Here is a 16,350-nt window from a genome sequence, read left to right on the forward strand (position 1 = left end):
ATTCTATTTTAACATCTCTTAGTTAAGTTCCAGGTCATATCTCGGATAATTTTAATCAAATTCTGATAACAAATTCTCGTAATTCTGTTTCGTTCCGTCGACTACGTCGCATCGCAATCACAAGACCATTTCTTGAAAACGCCAAACGGTGAGTGTATGGAAGAAAACAAACTTTTTTTTATAATTTTAATTATTTTATGGATACATACATATATTAATTTAAACCTTTTGATATATAAGTGCTTCTAAATGTTATTTATTTTAGATCTTTTCTGTTTTAAAATTAGTTTTTTTCAATAATTTTTGAAAGATTTATAAAAAATTGACGTTTCGACTTACCTTCAGTCTTCATTAATACTACGAAGAAAAAAACTGAAGTTCTTTGATGACCATGCACATTGTCCCGCAGGTATTTAATCAATAAAAATATTCCTGTGGCTTCTCTATTACCTAACGTGAGTCCTCTTAAGTATATCTCTTCATTTAATTGAAAACTGATCTGAAGGTATGTTATTCGGGATATTAGAAAAAATTCAACCACCTTTACCAGTATGTGCGTTCCAGTATTGCTATGAAAAGTGTAATATCTGTCTCTAGCCCTAAGTGGATTCCCAAAGAAATTACTTGAAAGACAATAAGGTCTATTCATAGAACTATTTCAAAAGATCAGTCTAGTCCCTAAAGTTGGATTGAAACATTTGGTAGACTTATACTGGAGAGATTCGAGACTTATTAGGAGAAATGGCTCTAAATGGATCTAATAAGGCAAACCTTCAGTATTGCCATGAGCAGTGTAATATCTGTCTCCAACCCTAAGTGGAATCCAAAGGGAAAAAACAACATAAGTACTCATATAAAACTATTTCAAAGAATCAGTCTAGTCCCTTAATTTCCACACCTTGTATAATAAAATTGGTTTGAAACATTTAGTAGACCTATACCGGAGAGATTCAAGAATTATTGTGAGAAATGAGAAAATATTCCATAGGATTTGATCTGATGCAAACCTCGTAGTTAAGTTATCACTGATGAGAAATGGAAACTTTAGTAAATTCCTTCAAAAATTGTTTGAATCAACGAAATTCACAGTGAAATAAAATTAATCAGTTTCCTTCATAACACATATTTTCAATACTATGATATAGTTGATTGAAGTAATTTATTCTGTATTTGAACTGGAATCGACCTTTTAACAAATTTTATCACATTTTTTGTGCAAAATTAGAATACAAATATAATATTATAAATTACGTAATGCGTGCAATTTCACAAATATAAACAATATTAGTTTTATAAAATAAACTGACACATATTATCTTACAGATTAGCTACAATCACAATCCAGGGTCTGACAAGTCCATATGGGCAGAATTTTTTAATTGAAATTCTGCAGATGTGTTCAATTTTTTATTACGTTGAATTTCAAAATAGCTTTTATTCACAAGAAAGACTCACTGCACAGTGTTCCGAATTAAGAATGTAGCTGATCAAAAATAAAAAGTTAATCTCTTTAAATCCTAATGGAAGGTATTATGTACAAGTGCTAGTTTGAGTTATGAGGAGGGTGAATTAAACAAAAAATCTTAGCTAAATGTGAATAGTTAATAAGTATCCTTCATTAAATTATCTAGAAGTTTCAACATTTCATTGTTTATATGCTTGTGGAGTCGTTATTCGTGATATTCATCACTGTTCTTTATTTCTTTTTTGACTGTTTTTATATGGAGTGCCCGGTGTAGGTCTTAATTGTACATATACCACAAGATATTAACTATATTCCTCAATATTTGGTTTTGGACAACTAGAGGCAAGCATCAATATTTTTACTAGTAAAATCCCATAATTGTAAACCATGAGTTCATACCATATTGAGTTTTTGTATTTGTACTTTATTCTTCAATATCATTTTATATTTTAGCTTCTATGCTTTCTTTTTTATTTCCTGTTACCCTTAGTTTACTATCCAGATGTAGTACTCAAATTGCAAATGCTTTTGCAATGTCCAAAAAGCTGCTGAACAAATGTTGTTATCTTCAAGAGATCTCTCTATTATGTTATTTAGACAATGTACTTAATTTTCTGTGGAATGTCTGATGAGGTGGAATAACTTTTTTTAGATTAATTGTTGTTTATTTTCCTATTGATAGTATCTTTTCAAATAATGTTTATCATATTGATCTGTAGGATTCTACTTTAAGCACAGGTTTTCCTGGTTTGGCTAGCATTAGTAGTAGTAGTTCAATACTGAATTTCATAAGTTTCTTGGTAACTCTTGTAATATTTTTCATGCTATTAAGTTGAATCCCGAGACCTTCTAGAGAATAATACTATTTTTTTTTTATTTTCATTATCTCTTTAGGTGTAATGAATTCTTGGTCTTTACTATTTAGTTCTTTATCATCTTCATTCTCGGTTTCTTCAATAGTTTTTCAACCAAAAAATTTTTGTAATTGGCACTCGAATGTTTTTCCTATTAATTATTGAATAATGGAAACAATTTTGAAAACTTACAATAAAATTATCGTAGAAAACATGTAATTAATATCCGTTAAACCGCTTTGTATATTACCTAATATGTTAGATTCAATTTAAAGTTACATAATCGAACAAAGTCTAAAGTTAATTTTAATATAGAAGTACGAAAGTCCGTTAATTAATTGTTGTTTATTAATTACCTGCAAGGCATTGATTACTTTTCGCATTCCAATATAAACAACAATTTTATTCCTAAATCTATATTTTTATCGTAATTAATGATACTTCATTTACTGTATTTATTTTTCGTTCATTCTCTAATTAATTCTTGACATAATAAATACATTTTCAAGGCTTTTTTATCACGAAATGCAACAATATTATTGATAATAACTTTATGTTAAGGTTTGCATCCAGCAAAATCCCAAAGTCCTTATTTACAATCCACAACTAACTAACCATAAATTTTCACAATAATCAGGTATTGGCAGACGAGAATCCCCATGAGATTGGAGAGGAATATTTTCCAAATATTTTTTCAAAGAACGTTTGGATTGGTATTATAGGGAATGATTTAATTGGACCAAATTTTCTGCCTCGGCCATTAAATGGAACGGTTCACCAGCTTTCTAGGAAATTCTCTCCCTGAATTACGAGAAGACATTGCACTCAATAACAGACAAAACATTGGGTTCATGCACTCTGGTGCTTAAATTTTTGTTATTTCTGTTTATGGAATTCATGACACATAGGCACTATTATTTTTTGAAAAAAAAATGTGAGAAAACATTTTTAAATAAAATTGAGGATTTGAAGTTATAATTTTATTTCATGAAACTTCATCTGGAGGAAAGTTTTGATATGAAATAAAGTAAGGGTTGTTATTTTTACCCCCGTATGTATAATGTAACAGGAATATTGAAAACGTACTTGAAGTTAGTCCGTTGCGAATGCACGAAAATTACAGAATTTCAAGTTTCTAGCTTCACTGAAATTTTATAAAAAAATGAAAACTCAATTTTGGTCACCACATTTTAAGGGTAAGGGGCGGGTTGAGGAAATTTTGTTATCGGAAAGACCCATCTTAATTTCGCACGAGCAATCACCACCCGAACTTTGTGGCATGAATTTAGAAACACTCTATTTGCTAGTAACTGCTCAGCTGAGAGAATTTTTTCTTCTTGGAAGAGATACAGCTACCAAAAAAGTTACAGTGGAAGTAGAAAACCGAACAGAATACAAATAACGACTTATATCTATGACTGAAAATAACTAGTACTTTTTAAAAAGTGACGGCGTCGCAGAGTCTTCGGGTATTTGCTTGATAAACGATACTATGAAGATTGGTGATGACGTTGTGGCTTGAATTTTCGGGCCTGAATCTGAATTGCAAGGTTAGAATTGTTCGGTACAAAAATCCTAGTTTCTGTCGTTGATCAAACGTCAAAGACTTTACCTAGGACGTGGATGAGCGATATGGAACCTGTTTGTTGCAAATTCTTATTAAATTATCATTAACTTACGTACACCTAAGATTTATAACAGAAATTTAAACGATATGGTACAAGATAGTTGGTCAAATTCAGATGACAGCTGATTGTTAGCTAATAATTACAAAAATATTTTTGCTGGAAATGTGGATACACTTCCATTTTATTGCATATTTGAAAAAAAAACAAGAAGTTCTATTAATTGGTTAACATTGCTGAATAACTATAGTTAGAAGCGCTCACAAATCTTGAGGTATTAATTGTAACAATGTTGAAAAATGGGTAGATACGATTCTGATATTTCTAATACGTTCAAGATAAGCTAATAGCCCGAATTAAGCCCAAGTACACAAAATGTTATTTCTGATTATAGTAACATCTGGTGGTTTTATCGTATATTCACGAAAACTGATTCAGTATTGTGAACTAAACCAATATATTTTTCTTTTAATTCAATTACCTGAAAATTATCCAAGAGTGCTCTATCCCGTAGAATGATTTATAAATCGTTTTCTACTTTCATTAGTGACTATTCACGGATAATACTGAACGTTCGAGGCAGTCATTTACTCTAAGACTTGAATAAAAAGCATGCTGTATATATGTTAGAGACATATATTTAAAGTGTGTAAAATATTTTGTACCCCCGGGTGGGTACTTTGCATACTTTACAGAAAGCAAACCAGGTTATAGCTACAGTTTTTTAGGAATTCCAAAGGTGTAATATTTATTGATTTTTTTACTATTTACGTAATTTATTTTTCATATTATCACTATTACTCTAGGGGACCTATGAGTTTCAAAAGTTATAAACTATTCAACACCTTTAAAAAATAGTGTGTTCTGCCCATAGCTCCTAAATTATAAATATTTTGTAATTGAAAAAAAAGATCCTTAAAAAGAAGGAAAGAACTTCTAGTTCCTGGAAATTCAACACTTTATAGAATTTAGTCCACTTGGAATTGTGTCAATTTTTCATCAAGACATACATGTTCAAATAATTGTCGGAACATTTTTCCGCTTCGTGTAGCCCTTCTTATATACGTACCAAACAAGATTGCGTCATAAAATTTTCAATATTGTGTTCATAAGAATTTACCACAATAAATTGATATTAAGATTAAAAAAATTAAAAACACCAAAGAATTGGAATAATTAGATAATAGACAAATGAGGGAAAAATCATTTTTCCCAATAAATAAATGTCTTCTATAACATTAACAACGATGATATAATTATAAATGGTAATTTTATGCTTTCGCGGGTCCCCTCGTTTTTGGCACTAATCATTAAAGATCTTTTCTCAATAATTCAAAATTTATATTCTATGAATTATCAATTAAAAAGCAAACACTATGTTTTGAAGGTATTAAATGTTTGTTTAATACCTCGCTGTTGTTTTTTTTATTGCAACATTGGACATACAGAAATACCTCATAACGAATTTATAAAAGCTACCGAACTTACACTTACAACAACATGCTTCAAATACGAAAATTGAGGATCAAGTGTTATAGCACAATTAGTATTCTTTTTCCGTTATGTAGATGATTCCATACTGCCGTACCAAAATTCAAATTGAAGATATAAATAACAAATTCAATTTTTATCATAGAAAACTTCAATTTTTGTTCTTTGAAACAACTATATTCATTAATTAAACACTTTACAAAATTATTAACAATTGTTTGAATCTCAAATCAGTGCTTTAAAGCTCTGACCTCAAGATTCAAATAACTTAAAGAGTAAAGAGTCTAAGTTGTCGCATTACGCACTTTATAGCATAACGTATTTCTAGATTTTCACAGCATCTACTAAGTATTTAAGAAGCTTTCACATTTTCTAATAAAGATTTCATAAGAGCTAATTAATTTAATTTCATTACTTGAACTATTAAAGATATTGGATGCGAGCTGAACAGGATTATTTAAAGCTATGTTAGATCTGTTTTGCGATAAATAGTCTGTATTTGACTTCAATATTTTATAAACAAATTTATAAGTTCAAGGTGCAATAAAAATTCTAATTAGGTATCTCCAACTCTTCATGTAAAACATTTGTTGATGTGAGATACTCATAATTAAACAAAATTTAGAAAAATTTATTTTGCACGATTGGCATTTTATTGAAATTATTTTTCACACAGGTTCCCCAAATGGGTAAAAGATACCTCAGATGGGATAGAAAGGAACCTGAGTACATTTGCTTATCACTCTCAAGAGATAGATAATTTCTACAGATTTTGCAGATTTACTTTATTTATTATATCATTGATATGCATTTGCCAATTTAAAAACTCATCTATTATCGGTCCCAGATATTTGAGAGTAGCAACTTTTTCCAATCGACAACGAAAAAAATAATGAAAGTAATTGTCTTGATGTCACATTATATAAAATTAACAATAACATAAAAACAAAATAGTATACGAAACCAACTTGACCCTCAAGATATTTGGACTTCATGTCATCCTGTCACAATAAAATCAATTATTATAAGTATAAATAGAATGATGAGACAACTTATAAAAACATTAAACAAAACCCTGCGAATTTTTATCAAAAACAAAATAATGATCTAACTCGACCTCGGGAACAGCAACTTTTTATCAGTCGCCGTCAGTTGCAAAAAAATTAAAAATTCACAATGCCATACCCCCTAAAATATATGGTTTCCCAAAACTCCACAAACACAAACGTCAAATTTTATAAATAAATAATAAAACTAATTTTAAATCAGAAGAGACCTAAAATTGAGACAATTTAAAAAAACATAAATAGGTCTAAGAAATAAGAAAATATATATTTATATTATACCTTGACCCTCTCGAGTACGTTTAACAGCGAAGTGAGTCAGGTATTTTAAACCAGTACCAAGAAGTCAAAAAATTCTATTCAGCTGCGACGTATACCATCGCGCGTACTTGATTAAACTTTGGTTTGCGGTACTCTTGGGAGATGTAAATGTATTCTGTTTGCCATAAACGTTTGCTGCGTTCGTGAATATCGACGTTAAAAATAGTTTTTTTACTTGTTGTAGGTGTGTACGAGTATCGAATGTGAAATAAAACGGCTGGTTTTTAAGTTATAAGAAATCGAAATGGCAGAAGCAACTTACATCGATGGTAAGTAATCTAAGTTACATTAAGGTTATGTAGGTATACATTCGTTTATTAGGTCACATTCAACATCTACATTTTTGGAGAAATTTCTATAGAACTGTTCATTTTAATGTAACAACAGTTTGTTGATTTATTACTGATTACGATAATAAATGCCGTTGTATAATTTGATTTTTTATAACGGAAATATAAATTTTATCAAAATTATTTTACCTTTAGAGATAAATCACTTTTACAATAAAATTTTGAACAAAAATATATTTCATAGCCTATGAAATTTTAGCGGCATACCTGTTTACTGATCGTATTAATAGCATGACCACGTGTTAAAATGAACTTTCAACAAATATCCAACATCGTATGATTTTATCAGTGACGTAGTAGAATTAATCTTTTGACATTAGAATAAATTTGTAAGAATTTAAATTAATCTGAAATCTGTATCTAAATGTTAAAATCATATTACAAATGCTAGATTAACATAAGATTGATACCAAATAAAGGTTGATTAACAAATTTTATTTTAGGATAATAATTATGGAAATAATAATGCTAATAGTAATATTTGGTATTTTGGTCAAAATAAAGTTCGAATAAAATTTCGTCACACCTTCTTAATTTTTCTAAGTAAAAACTTAACGTTAGACATAACTTCCAAACGATACATTGGAATAACATAAAAGTTTAGTAACTAATTATGTACATCTATGAGCTAAGTTTAACGGTACAAATGCAGTTAAAATATACAGTAAACACCGAATTCCAGAGGCGGCTAATGCCCAATATTCAGAATCGGAAAAGCAGTTTAATTAAAATTTTTATGCAAAATTTTGTTGAATAATATTTTTCGTATATTATGTAATAATGTGTCTAGATTTTATATTTATGATACATTGTTCGAGATATGACATAATTGCGTGATATTTTAAATGCATTATACGTAATCAATTCAATTCAAATTCAATTGTAAGGTTAAATATATATTAATTACAAAATGAAAACTGATTAAAAATTCAACATTTTCTTACTCAGCTGTTCAAAGTGAAAACATACGATTACCTAGCAGTATTCTAATCTGTTTAAATCCTTTCATTCATTATATTTTGTACTGTGGTTCTGATTAGATCTTTTAGTACTTGGAGAGTTTGAAGTAAATCCTTATAAACTATTAACTCAGTGGAGAAGGGTCCCGTAACTTTGACGGCCACTCATCTCTACGGTATTACAGTGTTTAGATATTGTCTAAACCTAGCAGCATTATAATGTTGAAACCAAATTTCTTCTGTAAATGATTAACACGATTGGGAAGCAAATGAATTATTTTTTTAGACTCATTTTTTTGAATTTTGAAATTACGTCTTGTATTTCGAGATATAGACATAGAAAGATGCCAAGCTCTTTCCGCATATGTACTATAAAGAATCGACGGTTTCTTTTAACGATTTCCAAAGCCAAAAATTATCAATAGAGTAATTCTTACACGTTCACACAAGCCCGATCCAGACTCTTCGCGAGGGAATGCGAGTACGAGAGTGTGGATGGTGCTCTAGTGTCCTATCGTCTTCCCTTGACTCGCATCACCTCGCGGGTCTGAGGCGGACATTGTATATTGACAGTCAGCGTCCTGCAGGTATACTCTTTTACATGACGTTAGTAAAATGAGGAATCATAATTACTTTCGGGGGTTCCATTTCATTTGGCCAGAAGAAAATAATTTACTCGTTTGCATTTGAACTTCTGCTATCCTTCAAAAAATCTCTCAATCTCCCTTTTACTGTAGAAGTACTCAAAGAAAGATATCTGGATTCATTGATCTGAGACGCTATCACTGGGCCAGTGAGTCGTTGATCACGTTTACTAATTAATTCTTTTCAGCGGTTGTGGTTTCTCAAGGCGGCCCTGAAAGTTTTTTATCGCCAAAGCTCCTGGTGGTTGTATATTTTTTCACATTGTAGTCTACGGTACGTCTAAACTTTTTTAATCAGGAGGCAATGGTACGATTACTTTTGCCTAAATTATGGAGACTTGCGATTATTGCTCGAGTTACAACCGATCGTTCCTTGGTTCCACCAATTTTAAAACTCCAAGTCTGAATTTGCGTAAATGAAAATAATTCGTTTACGAACTTCACGAATAGATGTCCAAAATTTATAAATCACACAGAGTTAACTAGGACTAAACTACAATCATAAATACTGAAATAATTCACACTTGAATAATAATAAGCAAATCAGACGGTACTTGCAAGTTTCTACTTGTAGCAATCACCGACAAAAAAGGACAAAAACTTTTGACCGGTAGTGTACATATTCTAAATTTTATCTTTCGATATTTCTTAGATTTTCCTCACTATGTACAAAGCTAGAAATAAAGCTAATACCTGTATTACCTCACAAATGTTTTCTATGCGAATGTCATGATGATAATTATAATATGAGGGTAATTTTTCAAGTAAGGATTGTTTTGTAAGAAATTTAATTAAGAACGTAAATTGTATTGCAAACTAACATATGAGCATGTCGTCACTTTTCAACGTAGATACCATTTTTATATCAATATTTGTATAACACAGGCTTCTAGATCACATCAACATAGAACTTTGCTCTTGGGCCGTTAAATCAGTAGGTAATAGTTTCTTCCAATTTGTCATAATTTTCCAAGAAATTCCTCAAGTTTTGCCTATACACATTTCCATTTTTCATTACACATAAACATTACACAATTTTAACCAGGGCCGGATTAAGCTAGGAGCTTGGGGGTGCTATAGCCACAGGTCCAAGAGGCACCCATACATTTGGAGAACATTTTGTATTTTTTGATGTGTTGATACCAAAGTTTAACGTAAGAAACGTAATCGAGACATAGTGAAAGACTGCCAAAGAGTGGCCATACTAGAACTTGCAAAATTTAAATATTTCTGATTTCTTAATATGTATGTTTAGATATATTCTCTTTGTGCAGTTTAGGTAGATGCTGCCTCGGGGTTCGTTGTGGGTAAAATTGCGACCGACCTTGTCTTTTTTTCGAACAAATTAAATATTTGTAAAATTTACGGTTGCTTTAAAGTTCAGATTGTTTCTATAGTACAGAATACTTGCGTGCTTGTCATTATAATATGCATATGTTTTCAGGTCCGGATCAAATTATACCTTGCGATGAACATATTTGTACTGATCTAAACGGCGTAGTTAAACTAAGAATTCCAGAAAACGGTAAAGCTATTGAAACGATAAAACCCATCTCAGCACCAGGTCTTCTCATGAGAACAGCTTCAGAATATCCGGATAAAATAGCACTGGCTTATAAAGATAATGGAAAGTGGGAAAATGTTACTTATAAGTGAGTTGTTTAGTTTATCTTACTACTAGATTAATTCATTTATTATCTTTTCTGTCTCAGTGCAACTATCATTATTATTCAAAATGAAAAGACGTTGTTGGTTATAATTGACTGGGTAATCCGGTTCCAGTCCCCTTGGTTGTCCACGCCCTAGCCTATAGAGGTTCACCAGAATTGTATAATTCTCCAGGCGCTTTTCTTGGGAAGCAGGAATCTTCCACTAGGATTTTTCTGTGTGTTGGCAGTTGTAGTGGACGTGTATTGAAGCTCTCTTCTCTATTCCCCAGAATCTGTAGTCCGGATCAGTGGTCCCGCTTGTATTATATATATGATAACCGACTTCTGCGTGACCTAAGATTACACAAATCAGAAAAAAACTTCAACAATATTTTGAATCTATTTTTGCAGTGGATGATTGTTTAGCACAACATTATGTGGTCCGCTTCGTGACTGAATTAATGCATGGCTTTGGTGGTCTAAAAACATCTTAGCATTATTTTTTTTTTCAATGAAACCAGATTGGTGCACATCTGATCGAGTGGGTAATTTCAAAGTATGTAGGAAACATCAAGATACTAATGCTCGTAACTTACAACGCAACTAATATAAAACTATTCATTTTCTTACTCCAATGATAGTATAAATTATACCTTCCATTTATTTGTAGACAATACCTTGAAAACGTCCGGACTTGTGCTAAAGGTTTCTTACAATTGGGTTTGGAACCAGGACATTCAGTATGCATTTTGGGTTTTAATAGTCCAGAATGGTTTTATTCACATCTAGCGGCTATATTTGCAGGGTAAGTTTATAATTTTTTTTGCATTTGATATTTTCAAATTTGTATATAAATGGTATTAAAAATTATTAAAGACTTTAAATATAGAAATATGCATGAGTATTATTCATAGAAATCGTTAACAAAGTTCTTGAACATGTGCAAAGGTAACTGAAAGTTCTCTTTTTGAACAATCACCTCAACTGCTATCCATATAATTTGATACATGTTAAAAGCTTTTTATCTTGGTCATTATTATTCTAAAAACCACCGAGAAGTTCAACAAGCAACTACTAGAAAACCACACATGGAGCTTCAAAGAGTGCGTTAATTCCACTGTATAGTGTATAGGGGCTTTATATTAAAAATTTTAAATTGCTCTAAAACTATCCATAAATAAAAAATACTAGAGTAAGTTATTAAAGTCAAAACATACATGAAATAGTTATTTATGTAACAAGTGTGTAAAGAAGCCTTCTTTTCGACGAATGTGAATATTGTCATGATCTGCAGGCGAATGCGACATTCACATGAGTCGAAAAAAGAGCTTTACACACGAATTGCATACAATATTTTTTCTAGTAGCAAAAATTTTATCAAAATACACAATTTTAATGGTAATTTTCCTTATAAAATATATTATATATTTATTTTGAACATTTTTGTTGTAATTAAATATGTGAATGATACACGTAGCCTCATCTATTACTGTGTTCACAAGTTGATTGAGTCTCTGATTCTATTTTGAGATGTGTATTGTTCAAATAAAATTGAAATTAAACAAAAGGATATTCAATATTTCAACCAATTTTAGTCAAAATTAGAGCAAATTAACAAAAGGACATACGAATTTGTGTTATTAAATTTGTTAACTCTTCTCTTTGGCATGTATAAATGCCACCTTAAAATAGTTATTACTATGTAAGCAGAAAAATAAAAAATTTCATCAGTGCTAATTGAACTTGGGACCTGCCGCATGTGAACCTCGTACTGTAGCCACTACACTGCGGAGACCTTAATAATACGTTTTTATACACACTCAAAAGTGTGTCTATAAAGAACTTTTTTATTTGTTTATATAATTTATCTTTTACTTTATTCCTAATTAAGAGGAACCTGGATAATATACCTCGCTGTTAAAAAGAAATAGTTGATAAAGCATAGCTAATTAAATTGTTCATAGAAAAAACTTATGAAGTTCTATTCGAAAACTTCACCAGCACAAAAAAATGCAATGAAATTTGGAAAAGAAAATTTAATGAATTTAGATATTAGGCAGCTATATTTCTATAAATCGGTGTAGTGTGTAGAAATGAAACAGCAATTTTTTTGTTAAAGGCCACTCAAGCTAATAAAACAATTAGACAAAAAGAGTATTGGAAATATAAAATAATAGTAGATCAACGCCTCGATATTCGGAAAAATTGCGAAGGTTAAAAATTTCGAAAAATCGCCTTGAAAACGAGTCAGATATAAATGGATATGAAAATTGCAACGGAAAAGGTTAATGAGATGTACGTCATGGAATATACAGGACTTGAGGACTAAGCAATGAGAAGTCTTCCACGAACTTGGAAAGATGTACATGTGTATTGACAGAAACCCATTAATTATTTAGTAATAATTATTAGATACGTACTTTACTGAATTCAATTTGTTTTAATCTCTGATTTAAAGAAAAACTCATGTCTAATATACGTTAATTATACCTACCTACATTTTTATAAGACTGTTTATAACTACATACAAATTGGAACTCTTTACGCACTCGTGTGTTTAAAGTAGTAGAAAATTTTTAGTGCAAATACGAATAACTTAATTGATAGCTGATAAATATATTTGAGATATAAAAACTATTTATTAGAAATAAATTTTTATTTTGATATTCATATAGATGATCTATTGATTAATATAATTACGAAGTCCTTGACAGCTAGATTATGAGCGTTTTCGTAGTGGGAATGTGGTAAAATTAAACACCAAGGTGTAGTCTTTCTAATATATTTTCCGAGTAATCTAAAGTGTATATATATGACTTTTACATCTTATTTTCTTGATATAATTTCTTTTGTTTTTAGAGGTGTGTCAGTAGGAATTTACACCACCAATTCACCTAAAGCCTGCCACTACTGTGCAGATAACAGCAAAGCTAACATAATAGTTGTAGAAGATGAAAAGCAATTAGCCAAAATATTGGAAGTTAGATCGCAGCTTCCAAAATTGAAAGCAATAGTACAATACAGTGGAGAAATCACACATCCTGACGTGATAAGTGTAAGTGACATTGAAATGATAACGTGCTATATATAATAAAGCTTCGATCGTTGTCGAATATATGTATTATACAGGCAAAAATTCAAAGACAAACAAAAGTTAAAAAAAAAACTGTACTTACCGATTGTTGCTTTATTTTGAACATTATATATGATAATAATGAGTTCCTTGTTTTAGAAAATCATATAAATCGTTGAGTTAATCTATTGTTTTCTATATACTCTGATATTTGATTTATATCATCACAGCCTAACTTTTTCTCTTCTAATTATCATTAGTTCAAAATTTGGTTAATTCATTGAAAATACCTACAATTTGTGAATAATTGTTATTCAAATTATTATGAAACATCTATTTCCATAAAAGAAAAAAAAAATTATAAAATTAGCAATTTTAATTGCTATTCTCATTCATTGTGTTGCATTCTAAAAAATTTGACAGTGCTAAATTTGCTATTTCGTTGCTCATTTCTAGCCTGAATGGACGATCAATGAAATTGAAAGGAAAGGGCATAAAAATGCCCAATGTGAACACAGTCTATAAGACTTTTTCTGGGGGATAAGCAGATGACATTGATATTCTGAGATCCATACCTCTCATCGAATCTGTCTTTTAAAGCCAAAAGTCTTCTAAGCGTGAACAAATAAGAATTGAAATTATTAACAATCATGAAAAATGAAAGGAAATACTATCATTTTTCTTCTCTTAACATCTTTGAATACAACGTATTCATTATTAAATATATTTTCTGTCAATATAATATTCGTATTCAATAAATTATATTGTCTATTCGAATCCTTTGGCAAATTTTGGATTGGGTATATGATATTTTTCCGCAGCTAGTATAACGAACATTTTTCTACTCTATGTATATTATATTGCTTCCAAGTTTCAATTTTTCGTTCTACATAAATATTCAGCCGTCCTTCCGTTCTGTCGTCCATCATCTCTACCACTATTTTCTTTATAATTAGGTCTTTTATTGTAGCTCACCTTATAGTAATAATCTTCTTATTATCTTTTTCAATTCGAATGCTCATGATATGACAGTCTCTCTAATCTGGCTTCCATCCCACACTGGAATCACTGAAAACGTATCTGCACCACGCCAATGTAACTTCCAACAATCTTTCATAAATCTTAGTTCAACTTGATAATAAAAGACTAAATTCATAACCTCATCCACTGTTTTGGCGTGATATATGGATCAACAGTACGACAGCACTACACAACATCCATCCAATAAGAAGATTACACGAAGGTTACAGTTATTTGATGTGTTTGGAGAGTCGTACTGTTTGTAAAAATGATGACGTTCAGTACATTATCACTTGCTGCAGAAAATACTCTCCCACATAACAGCAGTTTAATCTGACACCTAACTTTGAGGAAACACTCAATTGCTCCTCGGAAATCAAGAAAAGTCAAACTCTCCAAAGTTACAAACATAATTTATGTATTATAACAGTTTTCTAATAGTCTTTTATGTAATTTTCATCTTTTTTGTGATGTCCAGGCACGTTGAGTAAGAAAAAATTTTCTATAGATTGCTTTCTAATCAGTTTTTTTTCTAACATCAAAATTTTCACCTTAAAATGAGTTCATGTACTCAGAAACATTTTGAATTGCGGATAAATCGAAAACTATGAGGATTTCGACACAAACTGCCGGGACAAAAAATGTGGAGCACAACATTTTGTACAAAAAAGGTTTCAATTTTTTCATAACCTCAAAATTTCCATTATAAAATGGGTTTGAACGCTCAAAAATATTTTGAATCTCGAATAACTCGAAAACTACTTAGAATTCGAAAACAGTGCCGGAGCCTAAGCAGTGGAGCACAAAATGAGTACCAACATTTTTCTTAAATAGAAACTCTTAACAAGTCTGTGAATATTGAAAAAATAATCAACCGAGAACGAAGATGATCGCGAAAATTATGCCTGAGTAAAAAATAGAGGTCTTAACAATCATGATGCATTTTGATTATTTGAAAACGAAGTAGTTTTCCAAGAGTTAGAGCAGTTCCCAAGTGCGACTGGAACGTAAATTGGCTTGAATTCGGGAGCGGATGCTCCGGCTCTCGGCGTTGAGGCAGATTTACTCAGAAATAGTGGCTCTAACGAAAAAATAACTGGAGACCTTTTTTGTAGAAAATTTTGTGTTCAACATTTTTTGTTTGGGCAGTTTTTTTCAAATTTTTCTTAGTTTTCGAGTTATTCCCCAATTTAATTTCGGGTTAATTTAGTATTTTACCCGTACAATAATATTTTTATATGGTTTATTTCTATCCCTTCATATGTTTCCTCCAGTTAATTTATTATAATCATATATTATTAAATACTGATTCAATATTTTTATGTGAGTCACTAAACTGAAATTTATAAAGAAATTTCAGTAACATTGAACTGATAACATACCCTATGTAATCAAAGAATTTTATCAGTATTTGAAGAATTTATTATGTGTTGTATGTGGTGATAAAATAACGATTTGAATAAATGAAAAAGGACAAGTAGAGCTCTTTATTACTGTTAAATTGTTTTAATTGTATCATAATGTTTATTTTAATTTTAACAATTGGAAGTATTTCAGCGAAAACATTTGTTAATTCAAAATATTCTATGTTTCAAATAAAATAAAATTCATTCCACTGAACTGTCATTATTGTTCAATTCTTCATGGTATAGCATGACATTAATTGATGAAAAGGAGATTTTTAACAGATATATTAATTAATAATATTAATAATGAAAATAATAATGAGTAGTAATTAGTAATATTATCTATTACAATTATTCAAAGTTACAGGTGGATTTTCCTTAACCGTCAAATTATAAGTACTCGTGATATTGTTAACACTCTGTATGGTT

At 30.3% G+C, this 16,350-nt stretch overlaps 1 protein-coding gene across 4 annotated transcripts in view; it reads left to right on the forward strand.

Moving 5' to 3' along the window:
- LOC130445948 (very long-chain-fatty-acid--CoA ligase bubblegum-like) overlaps positions 1–16,350 on the forward strand; it is a 24,308-nt gene continuing 7,958 nt past the window's right edge. For 2 of the 4 annotated variants that reach the window (XM_056781879.1, XM_056781881.1), the window contains exons 1-4: positions 6,815–7,089; positions 10,218–10,425; positions 11,093–11,227; positions 13,282–13,477. In XM_056781879.1, the coding sequence (XP_056637857.1) occupies positions 7,065–7,089; positions 10,218–10,425; positions 11,093–11,227; positions 13,282–13,477 (564 nt within the window). In that variant the 5' untranslated portion in view covers positions 6,815–7,064. Of the gene's footprint in view, positions 149–6,814; positions 7,090–10,217; positions 10,426–11,092; positions 11,228–13,281; positions 13,478–16,350 lie in introns of those variants that run through there. The other 2 variants (XM_056781880.1, XM_056781878.1) reach the window with 2 other exon arrangements.

This window comes from Diorhabda sublineata, chromosome 6 (genome assembly GCF_026230105.1).
Source record: "Diorhabda sublineata isolate icDioSubl1.1 chromosome 6, icDioSubl1.1, whole genome shotgun sequence".
Classification (NCBI taxonomy): domain Eukaryota; kingdom Metazoa; phylum Arthropoda; class Insecta; order Coleoptera; family Chrysomelidae; genus Diorhabda; species Diorhabda sublineata.